Here is a 21,254-nt window from a genome sequence, read left to right on the forward strand (position 1 = left end):
AGACTCCTTCATATTCAACACAAGGCTGGGTTTATTCTGTGTAGTCTGCTGCCTACCAGGTGTATAAACACAGTAGCTATTGCTTAGAGTATTAGTCTGTATAGGTGGTTTAAGGGAATTAAGGAATGAGGGGAAAAGTGGCACTCTAATAACTGGAAAGAGGAGACTCCAGAGATAAAGCACACAGTCCCCTGACACGCAAAACAAATACGTAATATCCAGAAGACATGAATGACAAACAAATCCCAAAAAACCCTCAGGATATAAAGAGGTTGAGAAAACTGACGTCCATCAATATAACCACACACAATATGATCAGAGACTTAAAAACCAGATCACACTCCTGAGCTGGATGCTCCCAAATTCAATTAAGTCATATTTAAAACATAGCACTTATGACCTAAAAAATGATAAAGCCTAATGCATGAATAATAATAACTTGGAGCAATATGCTCAGATTGTTTTTTGTATGATAAATGCTAATATCAAACCATTCAACGCATGAAAATCAAATCCTTTTGGCTACAAAGCGATTGCAAATCCTCTCATGTGGAAGGTCCCCTGCATTGCAGAAATCACTTATTCAACACAGATGAGTGCTGACTGATCTAAATTCCCATAGATCAGGCTTCTCATCCATGATGAATGTGATTAGCGGGGTCTATGAAGAATGAACCAGCTAATCAGAACGCTGAGGATGCTGCACTTCTGGATGTCTGCCTTGCAATCACTGTTCCTGATGCTCCCACTGGCGTAGATATTGACACACTGAAAAGACCTGGGCTTGAACTTGGTTTAATATCTCAGGTGTATCACGAAGGCCTGGTTGAGTGGAGTAATTGAGATATCCTGGGGTTTTATTGAAGGGTGATCTAAAGGATTTTAAGACTGAGTATTGGTTGGGTTCAGTGCTACAGAGTTGGCATCAGATTTCACTGTCGAAAAAGAAAAACATTTTAAAACTACTAATGGTTTGACTTTGTTTAACATATTGACATATTCAACATTTACATGCTGTCTTCTATTTTGCATTAGTGATGAGGTCATGTGATTTGTGTTTTTATATTTTCTATTGTGTTTTCCTGTAGCACAACCTAACGCCCTTTAAATACAAATAGATTGGCTGAGTGATCGATTGGCGGTGTGAGGAGAGGATACGCTTTTCAACTCTTCTTCTTTCCAAGCTCACCTGCAGTACAAGGGTTGGGTAGTGACAGAGTACCACTGCAATACAAACAGCTTAGATGAGGTTTCTCAGCAGGATAGCTCATTCTCATTCTACAAGACAAAGTGAGAAGCTCAGCAGTTGGCGTCGATATTGTTGCTTCACATTCAGCTTATGTTGTTTGGGAGAAAACAGATTCTAGACAGGATGTATGCTACTCCTGGCCACCCCTCTGGTACAACTGCTAATAGCATAATAAATAAAGAAATGTAGTGGAATATGTAATCCAAAAAACAGGAAAAAGTGGGGATGTCAAGCAGTGAAACATAACAATCCATAGCCAGACTTTTCTTCTGGCTGGAAAGATTCATCAGCTCATAATCCCCCTGCTGTCAGAACCCCTTGTTCTCATACTGTACAGAACTCCAAAAAGTTGCAACAAAACTTTTCCTGAGTCGAATCCAGCACCGCTCCCTTCCTTTAACTTTCCCTCTCTCTTTCTCCCTTTCAAACAAATTGCTAACTATTTGTCTGTCCTCTTCCCCTTTTCACTTAAATACTGACTGAAGTTTCATTCCTTGACCGACAGAGCTGATGGATTAAACTAGTTGAAACTACTTACAATGGTTAGAAAAAAGTAAAGAAAAAGCTTTGTTGAACTATGCAACAAAGAGTTCCAAATGGTCTGGCCTTTTCAGCCTGTGGGCGCCTGATGGTGTGGATGGGGAGATGAGCAGGAGAAGTGCAGTGCAGCAGCAACCTATGTATTATGTTGTAAGTTAAGTAAGTAAGTGTCCTTTTGCAAAAAAAAAAAGTTTTAGTTTCTGTGCTACTGAGCCCCACAACAAGAGCATTTTATTTGAATGCACAGTGCACAACACTCTGATGACGTATTCCACATTTCCAGAATGATTTGCAATAAAAACACGATATCATGCAATATATTGAAGCACCTGTGAACAGGACAAGTGATTGGATTTTTATGCAAATTGCAGAAGCAAGTGAACCTGAGGCAGAGGCAGAGGATCGAGAGAGCAGCATTGGCTCAAAACATGTGGGTACGAGTTGGAAAAAGTCTTTTCTTTTTAACTCAAATTCTGACTGTGTGTGTCCCTTTGAGTAATTATGAGGCGAAAACTTCAAGGTCCATCATTTTTAAAATGCAGACAGAGAAACTGAAAAGACAACAGAGGAGAGCCTGGATACAAGGTCCAGGACTAAAAGAAAGAAAGAATAATTGAACAAAGAGGAGGGAGAGATGAGATTTAGACACAATCGAAAGACAAAATAAAGTGAAAATTGCTTTATATTATATCATTTTTGTATTCTGTCCAACTTCTTTGAATATACTGAGGTCCAACATACAGTATTAATAACTAATAGTATGATGTAATGTCAAATGACTACAGATTTGAGTCTGTTGAATTAATCGGATTGAATTACAATGCACAACGTTTTCTATTTTTCTGCATATTTACAACATACTTCTAATATGTTCTGAAAGGAGGGAAATGATAACAAAAACAATATATTTTGACAAATTGAGAATCACTGACTAATAAGCTGGTTAATGTGCTTTTATTTTGACCTGTTACTGTGGATACACATGGAGCCTGCTCATTCTCAGTCCAGCCCGGTCCCGCAGGCCTGCTGCCTGCGTGGCCACCTGCTGATCTGCTACACTAACATAGGTCATCACCATCAATCACCTTGACTCACTAACCGCCTTATTATGGTCCGAGGGCTTGCTACAGGGAGACGTCCTCTCACAGGACTGTTACTCAGAAGATAAATTGCATTTAGACAAACGCAAGTGAACGTTAGGTACATCGCATTAGCCATGAACAAACAGTGACTCTTAACAGACACCATTATAAGCTCATTCTAACACCACAGGACTTCCTATGTTATCATTTAGCCCTAAAGGAGTGTGTACTGTATATGCATGCTTCTGTAACAGTGCTACATACTGTTAGTATCCTCGGAGCTCTGAATAATATGTTTCATCTTTCCTTTAATGGTAATTGCACAACATCTTCCAGACTGCTTTAAGAAGTTTAAAGAGTAAGAGAGACAGAAAACAAGGAGTTTGATGTCCACAGGTCCAAATGTGGAGCTTCAAGTCTTTGTAAACTATACGGCAACACTGCAGCACTAGATAGGTGAGTAGGAAGAAGTGGCAGTAAAGAAGGTAAGAGAGTAACAGAGGTCAAGAGTGAATGGTGAGGGTATTACTGGAGAACAGGGAGAAGGCCCCAACATGAAAAGAGCTTGATAAGGATGCACACTGACGGCAAGGTTATGCACACTGAGGAGATAGAAGAAGTGGGATGGAGCACGAGAGCTGAGGGAGGGCTGCGGAGTTGTTGATGCTGAACTAAAGGTCAGTGAAAGGGGATGCTACATGTGGTGTCAGGTTGAGAATATGCAGCTACAGGGTAATGGCTACTTGTGATGGACACCATATGCAATCTAGTTGCCTAGATGCAGAACTTTTTCCTGTGACATTTACTTAAAGCCTCAATGCAGCCGAGCACCAATGGATGTTTCTCTGTATTCCTCACATACTGTTCAGCGTAACCTTCCAACAAATTATATGTTAACTATTTTGATAATCAAGTCATTTTTCAAAGAAGCTGCCAACATGGTAAGACCTTACTGTTTTTTGTAGCATACATAGAGCAACGATTTAATCAAGAAAATAAGCAGCAATTCATGATGAAAATAAACATTAGTTGCAGCCCTAAATAATATCAGAAAGCACATGTGCAGTAAGCTTTATGTTTGCTCAAAGCCACAGTATATAAACACAGGAAATCGACTTTGATTAATACTGAACATACAGTTTTACTTGTAGCCAAAACCACGAGACAGAGTTTCTTTTTACTTCATTTCGGAACAAACCCAACTATTTTGCAGCCCTAAGCACATCTGACAGAATAAGATGTGAAATTATGACACGTTAATGTTTTAACTTCTTATTCCTGCATCAGTCCTATGTCCTGAGAAACAAAGCTGCTTCAGCTCTACAGCAGCACTTTTTAAAAGCCTAGTAAAAAGAAATGCTGAGATATCTAACGAATATCTAATGGAAGCATACCTCAAGTGTGACAGAATGTGTCTTCTGGATGAAGTAAGTTTTGTTCCTATTGGTAGAAAAAGCTCAGTAAGATCTTTTTGTACATCTTTTCGTACATCCAACTATCAAACTTCCACTGCTTGGTGCAGGCTGCAGAGGTTCCCAACATATCCCTGATGTCGTTCTATTCAGCCATGTCCTCTAGCTCCTCCAGGGAGATCCTAAGGTATTCTCTATGTGAGCTTCATGCATAGTATTATCTGGGTCTTATCTGGTGTTGCCTTTTGGTTAGACATACTCAGTACATCTCCACAGGCAAGGTGTCCAGGCAACATCTGAATCCTTGATCCCGAGCTGTGGGTAACGGTTAGATTGACTAGTAAATCAAGAGCTTTGCCTTGAGGCTCAGCCCCTTTTAAACACAACACCCTGATACAAAACATGCATTACTGCAGTGCAACACCAGTTCCCTGGTCTGAATTTCATGCTCCAAAGACTCCACCAGTTCAGTACTTCTCCAAAAAAATTGGTCCAGTTGCCCTTTAACCTCATTTGTGAGCAAGACCTTGAAATACTCTCTCTCAGAGCAGCAATGTTCTCGCAACTTCCACACACTTCCACCAGTGTTGGTGTAAGTTGGTGTTGGTTAAAGGATTACTATTAGAAATTCAGTAATTACATTGCACTTCGTAGTTCTAGTTACAGTTTGTAAGATTGTCATTTGGTCCTCTGCTCTCTCGTTGGAGGATATTAGACTAACTTGACTTCCATGAGAAGAATCAAGCCTTGACTCTTTCCTCAGATGTCAGTCTATTGACAATACTAGGCTTAGAGATTAACCGCTTCTTGTGACACTGAAATAGGTGACAGACACAAAGATCTTAAGTAGAGATGGGGAACAAAAGAGCGAGTTTAGAATAAGTGGGACACAGAAGAAAGGAAGAAAAGTAGAGTTAAGTATGACAGTGAGAAAGGTCCCCAATTAAATGCTGTGTCCACGCATCACTAGGAACTGGAACTGCCTCAGATTCTGTGAACAAATCTCACCTTAGACATGCTTAATAAGTCACAATGTCAATTTTCCAAATAATGACTGCATACCAGCCTGAATTCACACAGAAACACAACACAGAAAAAGTTTGCAGGCTCCAAAGGTGTTGGGTAATTTCTTGACAAGCAGATTCCTCATTCAGCCTCAGGGTTTATTCTGTATGTGCACAGTGTATCTCCTTCATTGCTCTGCCTCTGCTACTGAAAACAAGCTACAAAGATGATTCTCAGTGAAGTTAAACTTTTAATCAGCTTTTCCCTCTGCACCATATTGTGACAGTAACAGTTTATGTGGAGCCATAATGCACACTACTGATATACAAGCTTTACTTGATAAGCTTGGTAAAAAAAAAAAAAACTTTATTTACCTAAGGGCGTGCAAGAGTGTGTGTTTTGTTTTAAGAAGGCATTGTAAACTCCCAAATGGTACCGCAGTGAGGAGCTTTTTGTTTAAGGTTCACCTTGAAGATGACATGCAAGACGTGTTTGAAACAAGTCCCGAGGCAGAAACCTTTCTGTAGAATGAAAATCTGAAAGTCAAGGTGGGATCAATCAGACGACCCCCTACCACCTTTTTTCTATCTCTGGATAATTGGAAAGTAGAGGTGAGATAAATATAAACAACAGCTTGTACAGCACATGCCGAGTCAGACTACAAAAAGCCATTTGCCCTCAAAATTTCCACAGTTCTTTGTGCATGTAAATGCAGTTTGTGGTGATTAAAGGTTAAATGTTATGCAGAAAAATTAGGACAGAAGAAAAATAAAGAGGAACAACAAACAACATCAATTCTTACTCCGACATGGTTGATTGATGCTTCCATATACTGGAGGAATATCAAGTCTCAAGTAAATTTCAATAACACTCTTCAGTCTGACATGTAACAAAAGCGTAATCTCAACTCATTGCAGAGATGAATCATCCAAACAAATCCTCATCCTGACGTGTAATACAATCACTCTCATTTGTCATGTTGTTGTTTTTCTTTCATCCAATAAAAAAATAGGCAACTTTTCTAAGGAGAAGTAGTAAAATGTTTGGAGCTGATGACAGAGCAACTACTATTTAATGATCAATAAATTATTTTCCAAGCGAAACGATCAGCATCTTATAATTTTCTATTATAGTAAACTGAATATCTTAGTTTATAGATCCACTTCTGACTTAATGTAGAAACATACTGACATTAATTGATAATGATTATGGTGGTTTGAATTACAACTAAACCATCTGCATGAGAACTGAGCAACTTCAGAAACAAGTAAACAAGCTGCTGATTCAAAAGCCCTAAAGTTATAGAAATTGACGTCCATCTCTGAAGTCACTAATAGAAGAAGCAGCTGTGGGGCGTAGGGAAGTATGTGTAGGATTAGCATGATATTACTTACTGGGGTTGGGGGGGAACAGGGTGCAGCTCTTGCAGTGGATGATCTCTTTGACAACTGGTACATCCTGGGAGAGCGGTGCAGGCACCATGCCAAGGCCGGGCATCATGGGGTTCATGGGGGTAATTCCAGCCATCATACCAAGGTTGGGGTCAAAATCTGGAGGCAGGGGAGAAATATGAATGAGACCACACAGCAGTTTCTTCCTGCAGGGGGAAAAAGTAACACCTGCACAGCAACATTTAAAAACGTGCTTGTTTCCAACAGCTAACATTTAGCTGAGTCTCACTTTAGCTTATACTAAATCTTTTAAGTTCCATTTCATGTTGTGTGTTTATTCTTTGAGTGATTCCTCTGTCAACAACAGTGACACACAAACGGCCTACACATATTGGAAAATACAGCCATTTATGAATAAATCATCTCGTAAACAACATGCATATTTTAAGAAGTTTTTAGTGAGTCACCCTTTCTCTGTGACTCCTGCTGTTTGAAGGATGACCTTATAAATTATCTACAGTGTTGTGCCTAAAATCTACATAACAGAAAAGTCTCATTTTCAACGCTGATCTATGCTGCGGCTGAGAAGACATGCACACACCTGCACACACATACACGCACGCACGCACGCACTGGCATCCATAGTCATCGCATGCATTTTTAAGTGCACATACATCCCCTAGTATGGAGCTTTTTGAAATGGAAATGACGCTGCCCTTCACTATGTGCCACAACATCACCTGGAAAGGATTTGGAGCTGACAATTATGCCGCAGGGTGTGCAATGTTTATGCACCTGTGTACGTGAGCGTTGCTGACAAAAACAGATCCTTCACCATAAATTATACACTGACTGTAATATACCAGACATTTAACAAAATCAATCTGACATGCTGGTTTAAACAATTTCATAGGAGGTGTCATTTGTGGACTGACACACTTGATAAAATGATAATCACGAATTGGTAAACAAACAAGCATCACGACGAGTAGAAGCAGAACCAGAAATAATAAACGAAAATATGTCTCTTTGACATGTTGCTTTAGCTTTTTCCAAGTTTTCCAAGTTTCAGTATTGATTTTTTTGGTGTTAACACTGAAAAGGTACATTAGCAGCAGACTGACAGGAGTAAGGAAGAAGTTAGTTATTTAATAAATAAAATGTATTTTCACACAATTAATTTTTCACACAATTTAAATTTGTGTAAATGTAATTTCATATTCATGCTCACAGTTCTTAATATTTTCTTCTCACTGAGAGGAAGAGCAGCAACGTTCAGTTTAAATTCTATGGGCTGAGTTTCAATTTAGACCATTTTGATCTTCAATAGATATAAATCCAATGAATAAGAAATAATATTTACTGTTCTACAGCATAAACCATTACTGGCAATAATAGATATCACATATACATACATATACACACATAAGTGATTTTCTTGAAATCAACCGTAAGAGAGAAAACTGATGAATGAAATGACTCTCGGTGAAGGAGAATAACGAAATATGCACATTACAGAAGACTCGGAATAGGTCCCTGGAGCAGGAGAGGGAGTAATAAATATGTTAGACTGATAAAACTGGCTGAAGGACAAAATGAGGAAAGAGAAATAGAGGCCAGATAGATAAAACAGCCCAAAAAGAAAAAGAAAAAGAGGAACTAGGTGAGAAATGGCTGGAAACTATACATCTATTTTTGACCTCACTATCAGTCTTTAAACAGGTGTCAGAGTGAGCAGAAACAGGTGATAAGAGGGACCCTAGTTTTGGGGCGATTGATGACTTCTTCTGCACGTTGAGGTGAAATAAAAGAAGATGGATAGCAGAAAAGAAGATAAGAAAAAGGTGGATGGGATATGGAGGGGTGGTCCAGCAGCCGGCCTGAATGCCAAACAAAAGTGGATCATGCAAGACTGGAAATTCTTTTCTGCCAAGATAATGCCTTACTGCTGTTGGGGTAAATGAGAAGCATGAGAACAGTATGAGCTGATACGTATGTTATGATACAATCAATAAATCTACATGTAAATATGATGAAAGTAGACTTCAGCTCACATAGAAGAAACAATCTGGTTACATTAGGGCCTGGCTGGTGCAATTTCACCGCAGTACCCCATCTGGATTGTTATTATTTGTGTGCCTGTATATTTATCTTCATCCATTAAGCGCCTGAGACCTGAAGCAAGCATGTACTGAAGCAGAGCTCTGTGTAATAAAGCAGATGATTTACTTCCTCCTAAGGATTTCCAGCTACACCAGTTTTCTTATCCCCATTTTCAAGAAAATAGCTTGAGGATATGTTTCATCACTAACATGCCATCATTTCCTCCGTCCTTCGGTGCTACGTATTACAACATATGCTGTAAGTAGACCCAGATGTACATGCACATGAGACTGAGGAACTTCTTCCAATCTATGCAGCTCTTTTTAAGGATTTGCATTTTGACATTTTTCAATATCTGCCCATCACAGCTGCAGCATCTAGAGGATAGCTGCCCTGTGATAAATAACGTAAGATGTGTCCTTTTTATCACTTATTTAAGTACAATGAACTTATTAATACTAACTAAAATAACTAAACTCACAAACTCACACAAATGGATGCACATCCTCCACAAGAGGGAGCAATGCAGTCAGATCACAAATAACCTGAACAACACAGGAAAGGAAAACAACGGCAGGAGAATCTTAGACCTGCAGTATTTACTACAGCATTAATGTTGACACCTGTAAACAAAGAAAAACTAAGTGCTACGTCTAAGTGCTCACTCTCTGTAGAAATAGTCAACTACACTCTGTGGAGCTAGCAGAAAACAGCAGCTTTAGAAATAATGTCAGCCACACCCTAGTTTATATTTGAAATGCTATACACCAACTTACTCAACACTTATTGTTATTTTCTTTTTGTTTCTGGCTTCTGCATCCAGCAGTACAAGCTATAACGATGTATTGTTCTCAGTCTGTTTAATAAGGTGCATTTAATGTGATGGAGGTGTCCAAGGTTTAGAGCACACTTGGATCATTCATTGCCTGTCACCATATATTTGTCTTTGTCTACTCATATCTTTTACTAATATCTGTTTTAGTAGAATATTTTGACATCTTGATTTTAGACCAATGGTCTGAAGATAAAAAAAAGATGAAGTACTTGGTAGATATATTGGTATGGTATTGGTATTGGTATGGTATATTTTTAGTTGTCTTGAGAATTTATACTTGTCCAACTTTATTAAGTTCATAATATAATGACTTTAAAGAGATTTGTCCAAAGATAAACGTAAGTATGATGAAAAACCACTGAAATATAAAGTTCTTAAATGTAAATAAATTAACAGTGAAGAATAAGAAACAGTGGAAGGTAAGAACCAAGTATGTTGTCTAAGCTGTCGGAGTGAAGGCTGTGGATTCGGGCATAAACAACAGAGTGTTAAAAGATATATTCAGAATAATTTTACTTTAGTTTCAGCAAAAGAAAAGACAATGTGCCTTGAATACATAGAAACACAGTGGATGTATAAACTAACATCTGAATAACATTGTGAGTTATAACACTAAAGGTTACCACATAACACATAATGAAAACATGACTGGACACAGAACAGTTGTAAGAGAACATTACTCATGTTAAATTTATTCAGTCAGTAGAATAGACACATGGTAATCTGAAGATCAGCCTCGGATGGAGGAGATACTGTAACAAGAGCCAGGTTCACTCAGGACTGTTTGGTTTAGTTTAAAAGATGTCACGTCTAGGTGTGGAAAACTGTTCAAGTCCAGCTTTACAAACGTGTAATATAAAATGTACCACCTTTCTCACCGTTATCGATCACTCGCTCTGATTACCGTCTTCAAATAAAGCTCAGCTTCACAAAAAGATAAAGAGGACTCTCATCCAGCACCTTCTTTGAGGAAAAGCCTTCTGGGGGAAGATTTAATCTAATACAGAACTTAATGTATATTAAAATCTTCTCATATATATTTTATATATTTATAATCTCATTCCTCCTGCAGCATAGACAGACGTGCACTAGATGCTGTGCGTTTACAGTAGAGATAATCATGGTGACATCATTAGATGTAATAAACCTATGTACTTGTACAACTCAGGAGGTAATAAATGATGCACATTTAATATTTCAGCTCAGACAGTACATGTACTACAAGACAATATGCTGTGCACTGAATGAGACAAAGGGAGAGAGAGTCTTTTTGACTCAAACTCCACAGAGACATTTAGAGAGCACAGAGTCCTCTTTAAGAACAATAACAAAAGAAACCAGGGGCTGGGACCACCCACGCATGGCCACACATCTGTCTCATCCTTTTCACCATGCTTGTCTATGAGCTTCAGTCTCTCTATTTCCCTGTCAGACTTCAAAACCTCACAAACATCTCCTCCTTACGTATAGTAGCATGCATGAGTGCGCGCACATGCACACACACACACACACACACACACACAGTTGGTATCTAAGTTATTGCACGCATTCTTTCTACCTCTCATTCTTCTCCATCATGTCCTTTTGACATTAAACAATCTCCTGGAGGACTGTCCAAAGTAATTACATTTAGAGCTGCCCATCAATCAAGAGTTGCAGAGACAAATTAAAAAAACTGACATTTGATTGTGTGAAGCTCCTGGCTATTAATGTCATCCTCCTCTCCCCTCCTCCTTCTTACTCATCTCTGATTTCCAGGGTAAACGTCCCTTCTAGCAGTCAATGGTGGGGGGTGGGTTGGAAGGGAATAAAGGTGGTTGCTGTGAGGCATGCTGGATAATATTCTCTAATGAGGCGAGCTCGCTGCGCCACCTGGAACCCTACCAGTGGCTGAAATCTGCCTCGGTCAGTCTCTGCCAAGAGTCACCCGCTTTGCATTTTCATATGAACCTTTCTGACTTAATTTCTCTTCCAGCAACATTTCTCCACCTGCAAGATAGAAATAAAAACTCCTTCATGTTTAGAGAAGTTATTCCACCTCCCTAGGCCATTCCATCTATATATGAATTTGCTTCCTTATGTTGCCCTCCAAAATGTGTCTTCTTTATCTGACACCTCCCTCCTCAAATCTCTACAACAAATCTAGCTTTTAACAATATCTAGCCTACAATCCAAGATATCTGCCATGGAGAGGAATAACTGTCACGAACTCCCATTTCAGTTGTGCTATAACTACCAATGTATTAGAAATACTGTGTATACAAAGTAAGGGAATCTTCGTCTCCACTCTGTCCACCTACACACAGCCAAAAATCTCTGGCATCATACCAGTTGCGATCCTGAGCAGTCAGCAGAAAGGGACACAGCATCCAGTCTAAGAGTTGGAAAATGCTTACTGCAGAGGAATGACTGTCATGTAATGTATTTTCTGATGTTAATCCAGATGAGCTGATATGTGAGAATTAGATTTATCCTGACTCATTACAAAACAACTGTGATTTTATGTCTGTATGTGTGTGTGTGTGTGTGTGTCCATCTGTCTACAGTGGCAGGGGGGTCTGTGGCAACTGGGGAAGGGATGAGGAAGAGTAGGATGCAGCAAACAAAGGGAGTGGTTGTTTATTCAGGGAACAGTCGTCTGTCCCTGGAGCCTGTTTATCTATTCTCCTGGGTGTCTGAGGTAGTGTGTGTGTATTCATGCGTAAGAATGTGCATCTATTAGTTCTGATAAAATACATGCATTCCTTATGGATACGTGTGTGTGTGGCCAGCTAGCATCTTTTGTTAGTTCCCCACACTCAAAATGTGAGAAATTCAAACGGGCTAATCAACCTCATCATTCCTGTGAAAACAGACATCTATTGTTATTAGGGAAGCCTATTACACATGCCTAGGATGTTCTGCAGGGATGAGGCTGCTGTGCAGTTATTGGTTAGGCAAAATACACTTAACTGTCAAGGCCAGGCAAACATAAAAAACAAGAAAGCCCTGCAACAGAAAAAGCACTAATGCTACTTTTAGTCAGCCATACTACTGAAAGCCGTTTGCTATATAAGGCACTTAATGTTTATTTATATACACTTAGCATTCAACACAACAGCACTGCCCTAAATTTGACCTTTATGATGTGTGTAGTTTTTGTTTATCAGACTTATTGTCCTGTCCTTTTTGTACATGATGGGTCTGTCATTGTCGACAGATTTTTCAGATTACTAACATTTATCTAAATGTTGCTTTTATAGTCAAAATGGTAGCAAACTGCTGGTATAGTGAGGCTACAGAAGCAGTACTAGACCTGTCAAGTGTCTTGAATAATAAAAACCATCTTGGGAGGTCTATATTTTGAGAGAAATATAGGGGAGGAACTGTATAGCTGTACATGTGGTTCTGCTTATAGTCTGGATATGCTGAGAGAACGCTGATGGAGGAAGGGAAGTAGATGTAAATGCTCTTGGAATAGGATACTCCCTCTGTCTCTGTCAGATGTCAAAGATGTAGAAACCAGATGTTAATTCAGGCTGTTACTGTTGCAATTTTTGTTCTCACAGTTCACACAATATCTGGGAAAGCAGGCACCATGATCTGGGCTTTCTAAGCATAAAACATAAGGAGTCTTATGTTAATAACTAGTCACTGATACTAGGAATCCATGTAACATAACTTTGTTATAATTATAGAAGCAACAGATCCACATTCAAACAAACTCTGGTGAACAAATTCTCATTTTACATCTGAGACCTGGATCATTCATCATAATACCCTGTGTCCACAGGGAAAACACTGCTATCACATTCTGTGACTTTTCAAGGTTTCCATAAGCACATGAACTTCGGCTCTGGTCTGTTTGGACTTTCGTCTGTAAAAGCAAACAAAGCTTCATCTTACTCTGCGAATCTAGGGGTTCAGAAATTTCCACTATTCCACGTTCCCCCGCTGAGTCGATGCATTAAATCAACTCTGTGCAGAGTCTAGACAGCACAATTTTACAGCTGATGCTGATAATGCCCACTATGATGATAACAATAAAAAACTGAATCTAAGACTCCCCATAGATTACACACTGTGTTTCCCTACAATCAACGAAAAAAATGAAATAGTTTCCAATGTGTTAACTTTCCAGAGTTGTAAAATCCCGTCAATATCACTTTTGCAGTGTTTTGGGCATAACATGCATTCATCTGCTACTCAAACTAGACCGTGGAGTCCATTTTCTCATCTCACCGATACCTAAACAAGAGTCAGCACAGTCCACTGGGGTCTGATTCTGTGCCCAGACCCATGATTTTGGAAGAGGATAAACTCCACCAAAAATATTTACCAGAGAAAAGAGGCAGAAATCACATCAAGAGCTAGAGAGGAGGAATCCCTTTTTCCAAGACAGATGAGGCAGAAGTAAAATCACAAGACACACATTATTAAGTATTAATACAGTACAAGTACAAACAAATAATATGGATCAGAGAAGATGCTGAGTAACCTCTAAGTTCTGTAAGGAGCATCCTATACAGTACACTCTACTATATACAAACTTAACTTCAACTTAAACATTTCCCTGTGGCTTGAGTTCAATATCTTCCTCTGTCCAAACACATCACAAGTACAGCCGTGTTATAATGACTTTCTAACATACACAATCCCTGTCCAGTCCACCTAGTGAAATAAAACTGTCATCACTGGAGACATGCACCAGTCTTTGTGAAGCTGCAGAGTGGTGAAGGCTCTGCCCACAGTGGTCTGTTTATCCAGCTGTCTGTCTGGATAAATCCACTTGGCTGGAGGCAGGGAAAAGACTCAGTGGTGAAGAAACGCATTCCAGTCTCGCAGTGGATGGAGCAGAGGCAAACTCAAATGTGTAATGAAAGCCCTCCAGGACACAGACGGCCTCTTAATGAATGAACCTGAATCTACCACATAAAATAACCCATTCTAACTTATATGCAAGAAGCGTCTGACCAATCATATGCATGCACAACACTGAAAGATCAAACGGGAAGGTGCAAAGAAAATGACAGTAAATTCTCCTTTGTTGTTTAGAGGTGAAACAAGAAGGAGACAATGATGTTCAGGCATGATGGAGAATCAATAACTAATCCACCTGGATTAGTTCAGAGGCACAAGGTGCTCTGGTAACAAGTCCTAGATGACATAAGACGAAAGAACAAACAAGACCTTGTGAGACAACATGTGAAAGTGTGTGTGTATGTGTGTGTGTACCTAGAGCTTTGTGTTCACAGAGATTTTAGAGATCAAGAGCAAACTGCTGACTTAGAAAAAAACAAAAAGAAGAAGAAGAAGAAGAAGAAGAAGAAGAAGAAGAAGAAGAAGAAGAAGAAGAAGAAGCTCTGTACATGTTATACAGAGCTGAATAGAAAAGAATTACACATATTGGAACTCTGCGGCCAATCTGCTAAGTTTTTAGGAGAGAAACAACATGATGAAGTGCATAAGTGGATCTCTTCCCACTTATGTATTTCTCCTGGGGTTCAACAAGTAAAATTCTTTTGGCTTGAGTGAAGTGAAGAATGCACAGATGGAAAATATGAGTCTGTGAGAAATGTATGAAACACTCCTTTGGTGTGCAGAGACATGTTAAAACTCTGGCGACACCTAAATGAGTATTTCAGTGTGACTATGTTCAGTCTGTGTGTAGAAGCACGGCTCTGCAGAGTAGATGAACAGAATCTGTTCTGATGTGGCTCTGGGTTACGGTGGCTGACTCAGCTGTAATGAGACATAAATGAGATGTTAGGTAATTTGGGCTGGGGGAGGGAAGGAGGAGGGAGAATAGGGAAGGATGAAGGGAGGAAGAAGAGGGGAAAGTAGGGAAACACCAGCTGTTTTTTCCAGGTGATCTACAAGGGGAGATACAGCTGTCATTTTCACCCAAGTCCCTACCCTTTCCATCTCTGTCTCCTCCCTTCTTTCATCTCTACATCAGCCTTCTGAAGATGCGTCTGATAGCCGAGGCTCTTCAGGCTTAAAGGCCCTGCACATCAATAGTAAACCCACACAGACAGTTCAATCATTTTGCCTGATTAAAGCTCTTTTCAGGACTGTGTGGGTGTGAACAGACTGTAGTTGATTGCCATCTCACAAACTGCACCTTTATTTATCTTAGAAGTGGGGTCAGGTAAAGCTGCCTGATCCCAATGTAGCCGCACCAATATTAACCATGATGTCATGTTGAAAACTGGAGTTATCACAAATACCATTAATAATAATAATAATGATAATAATATAACATTTCTATTCCAACTGCCGCAATACAGGATATATGCATATATTTTAAAGATAAATAATAATGAATTGCCTGATTTAAAATGAGTCAGTGCATGATATATAAACACACATTTGATTTAACTAATCTAACCAAGTCTATAATCATACAGCTGTCTAAGTTGTCAAATATATAAAATTAACAAACTCATAACCACAGGAATGTTTCCCATCGCCAGTAGTAACAAGGTCTCTATAAGCTAGTAAGAAATACACTGTTATAAGTTGTGTGTTTAAAGATTGATTAGTTTTGATTAAAAGTACAAAAGTATTATGATCAAAATATACTTAAAGGTGTGAGTGTGTAGGAATTTTGTGGCATCTAACAGTAAAGTTACACATTGTAAACATCAATACCCACCAGTGAAGTGATGAAGCTACTTTAGATACTTACAGTCTTCGTCTTCTTCTAGAGCCAATGTCTGTTCTGGGCTATTGTAGAAACATGGCAGTGCAACATTGTGGCCTCTGCTCCCTATGTAGATATAAAAGGCTCAACTGCAGTGATTCTTACTTTCAGAAGATTACACACTAATGAAAACATAATTATGACAACTATATTGGTTGCAGACTGACAGACATTACATGTTAGTAAAGGCAGTTTATTCTTGGTTTTAGTGTTTATTGTTACTGTTGAATACATAGTTAATTTAGAAATGACTGAGATGATCTTTTATACATCAAAGCATATTCATTTTGTATCAATCATTTAAATCTGAAAAGTTTTCAATAAATACAGGAGTGAAAATACAAAACATGTCACAGGATTGTTCACTGGTGGAGTAAAAGTATCTAAGGTAGATAAAAGTTGACTGCAGTACGGGACTAAATGTACCCAGTTACTTTTGATCACTGCCCATTTCCACCCTCTATCCCACATGATGCAACTGCAGCACAAACAGAAAATAAGTGAATCAGTGTACGACCTCTAACCTATGGTTACACACACTAATCAAGATCCATTACTCAATTTTCCTCTTTTTCCTTCTCATTACACAAACAGTTCAAAACCGACTGGCACAGGCACCTGGCTCTAAGTATGGCTGTAGGCAAAGAACGAACACAGGGTCTGAATAAGTGCAAAAGCAGATTAATCGACCTTTTTGACTGAAACACAGGTGCAGCTCATAACTTCACTAATTACTGCGTGCTGGTTTAAAAGCTTCAGTTCTTGTACGTGCTGTATCACAAGCACGGCTTCATATCATTTCAAAGACCACAACCATCATTAGTGTTCGTAGTTACAGCTGTGTGTTTTCTGCTAACTCAAGGTAAAATGTCGGATGTCAAAAATAAATAAATAAATAAATAAAGAGGCCTTAAAGCACAGCAGATACAGTTCAAGAGGGGGGAGTTAGTGCCACTCGTTTTCCTCTACCCCTTCTACAGTATCTTTTCTCTCTTAGTAGAAAGCTTTTGTTTACCATATATGAAATATGCCAGGCCTGAGTGTGTGTGTCTGCTTCCTCTAATATTTCTTGAGAAGTGCATTTGCAAGACTGTCTCACACACACACACACACACACGCGCGCGCGCGCGCAAGCCTGGCATATTTCAAATATGAAAGTGCATTGCAGCTAAGAAGTAGATTTATAAAGGGCTTTAGGGAAAGGCTTTCTACCGAGGAGAGAGAAAAGACATGGCAAAATAACTCTTTAGAGACGGAGAGTGGGAGGGTGCAGCTGAACCCTAATGTTATAGATAGAAGAGCATTTTTGGTAGATCAGAATACAGTAGCTCAACCTTGCGGTTACTACATGTTCCCTCAACTTGTAAAAACACAGGTTAGGTGATCAATGATACAACATCCAGCACACTGTGACGGCATGCACCGACCACAAAATATGTAATTGTCAGTGATCCTTGGTTCACATGAACCTGTGAATCTGCACTGTATGGCCATTATGATAAATTAAAGTTGTTTCACTAATTCCAAATGTATTGAATGATCAGTGTCAGACAGCTTGACTGTGCGTGTATACCGTCCTAACACAGACTGCAACATCACAATCGCATCCCAGCTTGTCCTGTTTATTCCATATCACCAACACAGTGACACACTTCCTCATCTTTCAAGATTACAGATCATCTTCCATCATGATGACATGATAATTGATATTATGTATATATAATATACATTGTAATATCGGCTTATACAATATTATTTTCTTACTCTAGGTTTCAAACCAAAGATGATACTTGAGTGGAGTACGCAGGAATCTATTTCTATTTTCAGTTTCTGCCTTTTGGTGCAAGATTGTTCAATCACAAGTCCTGAACACTAACACAGTTAAACACAATGTTGCTAATTAACAAACCACTTTACATATCAGCCTAGCCTCACACAAAAAGAAAATATCCTATTCATTCTCCGAATGACAGAACTCAAACGATTTATTTTAGATGGAAAATGACAAATCTTTGCTAAAAGCTTTTGTTCGCCAAGATGCTGCAGTGAAAATGAATTAAATTACTGTGATGGCAATCGAGTAGAAGCTATTTGTACTTTTATAAGTGTATACATTTAAATAAAATGTTTACACTTGTAAATGTAAGTTATTTTTATGATGTGATATGTGGGATACGTTACCTGGCATCAGTGGCTGTCCAGTCAGTCCCATTGGAGGCATCCCCAGATTGTTCATGGCTGTTGCCCAGGCGTTAGGGTCTGACATGGGCATGGTCATTGAATTGGACTCCATTGTCATGTTACAGATCCCCTCTGCAGTCAGACACAAAAAGGGACAGAGAGAAGAGTAAATATCATTTCTGTGACCTCTGTGAATCATTACGATACAGATCATGGCAGGAGAGGAATCATGTCACGGTTGAGGTAGGAGATTGTTTTTATCAGCGTGGTGCTGTTATGCATCTCCAGCTGCCTCCTCTCTAGAAATCTTCTTTCTGAGAGGAGACCAGTATAATCTTGCAGTCAGTCTGAAAAACAGCGACCTCAACAAAAATGTCATTTGAAACTATTCATCATGATGTTGCTATTTGTTCAGCTTCTGCAGCCTGACCTCTTGACTCTTCCCGTCTCAGTGGCTGGCACTGAGTGGGCACTGGATGTGTTTCTGTGTGACTGAAATGAAGTGTCACACAAATGTAGAACCTTGCTCACAAAGGCACAGACGGCCTACAAAATGAGGAATAGACTGATGAACGCCAAAGTGTACTCCACTGAAAGATCAGAGCGTACATTTGGAAGCCAGAGTAAGAAAATAATATTGCGTAAAACAAGATTATCATGGCACTAAGCACAAATCCTGATGCTATCAGGCATTTGCCAGGCATTATACTACTAAACCTTGTAAAACTTTGAAAAAATTCCAACTATGAATGAAAAATATACACACATGATCTCAAACCCACAACCCCAGACTCATACATTTCTGCCAAGTGTTTCATAATAAAGCAAACACACTTAGATCCCCATAATATAAACGCTGCGGTAAAGTCAACACGAACACATCATGGATTAACCAGCGGCTCATTCTCTCTGTCTCCAGTCACAGTTCTAAATGCTCTCTAAGTCTCTCCTCTGGTCGACCTTTTTCTCTCTGACAGACCTGTAAATTGCTGTGACTGCTGGCTGAGCCAAGCTGCCCTCTTCTCTCCTGATGGCAAAGCCAACACTACTGTTAATAATGAGAAGAGCTGCACCCTGCATACACTTCACACCTCACAAGGTCTGCAGCAGAGCCCACTGTGGAGCTCTGCTGTGTGTGTGTAAATGTGTGTGTCTGTCTGCACAACAACACCTATATTGGTATTCCTGGTGTTCAGATACAGCTGGCAATGTGTAATAATGCTGTTTGCTTCTTTGCCTCCCTCTCCGAGCTACTAATTTCAGAGCTGTCTGCTGTCGCTGCCATAGAGAGGCCTGATAAAACTGCCTGAGTCTGTGTGTCGTTGTGATAATGCTGCTGACGAGGACTTCACAGGCTTATTAACTAACGCAACCCTATTAACTGAGGACACTTTCGAGGACTTAAAATGAAGGAGGAGAGGAGATGTGGTGAGCTGTTTTATGGCAGTTTTATTATAGTTATGGTACATTAACTGCTGTGGATGGATACACACTCAGGGGTTCGACAGGTGACATCTACAGTCCAAGTAAGATGGGCTAATAAAAGTAATGATAATTAGAGCTTAGGGAAAAACTAACAAACAAAAAAACTCAATATATTATGTAGAACTTGTACAATCAACTATGTACATAATAAAATTATAGTTTTTTTTAATCACAGAAATGCTGTTTTAAGCTTCTCTAATTAGATACATCCTAAAATCTTGGGTTACAGTATGTGATATGAGCAATACCCTAAACCTATTTAAGGAAAAATCAACATACAATCAGTAACAATCAGCAGTGAAGGACAAAGTCCTCAATGACATCAATAGCAATGTTGATCTCACATTCAAAGTTGTGTGTGTTTGACTGGGTGGGTCATGGATATTGAAGTGCACCATAAGAACATGGTCATCTCCTCTACAGTAGCCTTCTGACCCTGTTGACAGTCTGCATTTCAATCACACACCCCACAGTTTATTTGTTAGACCCTGTGCTCCCAGTCATTTAAAGCATCAAGTATTCGAAGCAACCTCTTTCTTTCATCATAGTAGTAAACTATTTTGTGTTCCTCATCCTGCTTCGACTTGACTGTCTAACACACTTTTTTCAACACACTAAGAAACTCTCTCTTCATGAATCAATGATACTTTTCAGGCTTGCAGCTCTTAGGGCGAGTCACTAAGGGCTTTTAAATGTAGTACGGCAAAGTGACCCTGAGTGCAGGAGCCAGCCTTGGTTCCTCTTAAAAGGAACCATCCTACACCATCACATCAATGTACAGGGCTGAGGGAGGAATAACAAACAGCTGCTGAAAAATCAACACAAGATGTACATGGATGTAGAAGCACACACCCAGGCACAGAAGAGAGGACAACCTTGCCAGAGAGGATGAATATGAGCCAGGGACAATGCTGCCAATAGAGGGAATCAATGTTGGTAAATACATTTAATTGAAAATACAGATTAAGGCACTTTGGATTGGTGCTTAAAGTCATTTTCTGCATGGAATGAATGAAAACTGAACTGCAGAACAGCTGGACAGGATCAGACATGCAACATGGAGGTCATGAAGTTATTCATTTTGTGATCTTTAAAGACAGGCAGGTACAGAAATGTAACACTGGTCCAGAAAAACTCATCATTTAAAGAAAGATCTGTCAAAATATTTACTGGTTTTCTTTTTTACTTGTATTATATTGAATATTGCTGTGTTCTGAACTGTTGATTAGACAAAACAAGTCATTTTGTGGCATTAATTGATGAACTAATTAATAAAAAATACCAGT

General features: G+C 39.2%; 1 protein-coding gene across 3 annotated transcripts in view; it reads right to left on the minus strand.

Annotated features, from left to right (window-relative positions):
• enox2 (ecto-NOX disulfide-thiol exchanger 2) overlaps window positions 1–21,254 on the minus strand; it is a 146,131-nt gene that overhangs the window by 27,703 nt on the left and 97,174 nt on the right. For all 3 annotated transcript variants that reach the window (XM_026358274.1, XM_026358272.1, XM_026358273.1), the window contains 3 exons: window positions 18,484–18,615; window positions 16,288–16,368; window positions 6,683–6,838 (listed from right to left, as the gene is read on the minus strand). In XM_026358274.1, the coding sequence (XP_026214059.1) occupies window positions 6,683–6,838; window positions 16,288–16,368; window positions 18,484–18,601 (355 nt within the window). In that variant the 5' untranslated portion in view covers window positions 18,602–18,615. The remainder of the gene's footprint in view (window positions 1–6,682; window positions 6,839–16,287; window positions 16,369–18,483; window positions 18,616–21,254) is intronic.

Source organism: Anabas testudineus, chromosome 10 (assembly GCF_900324465.2).
Source record: "Anabas testudineus chromosome 10, fAnaTes1.2, whole genome shotgun sequence".
NCBI lineage: Eukaryota > Metazoa > Chordata > Actinopteri > Anabantiformes > Anabantidae > Anabas > Anabas testudineus.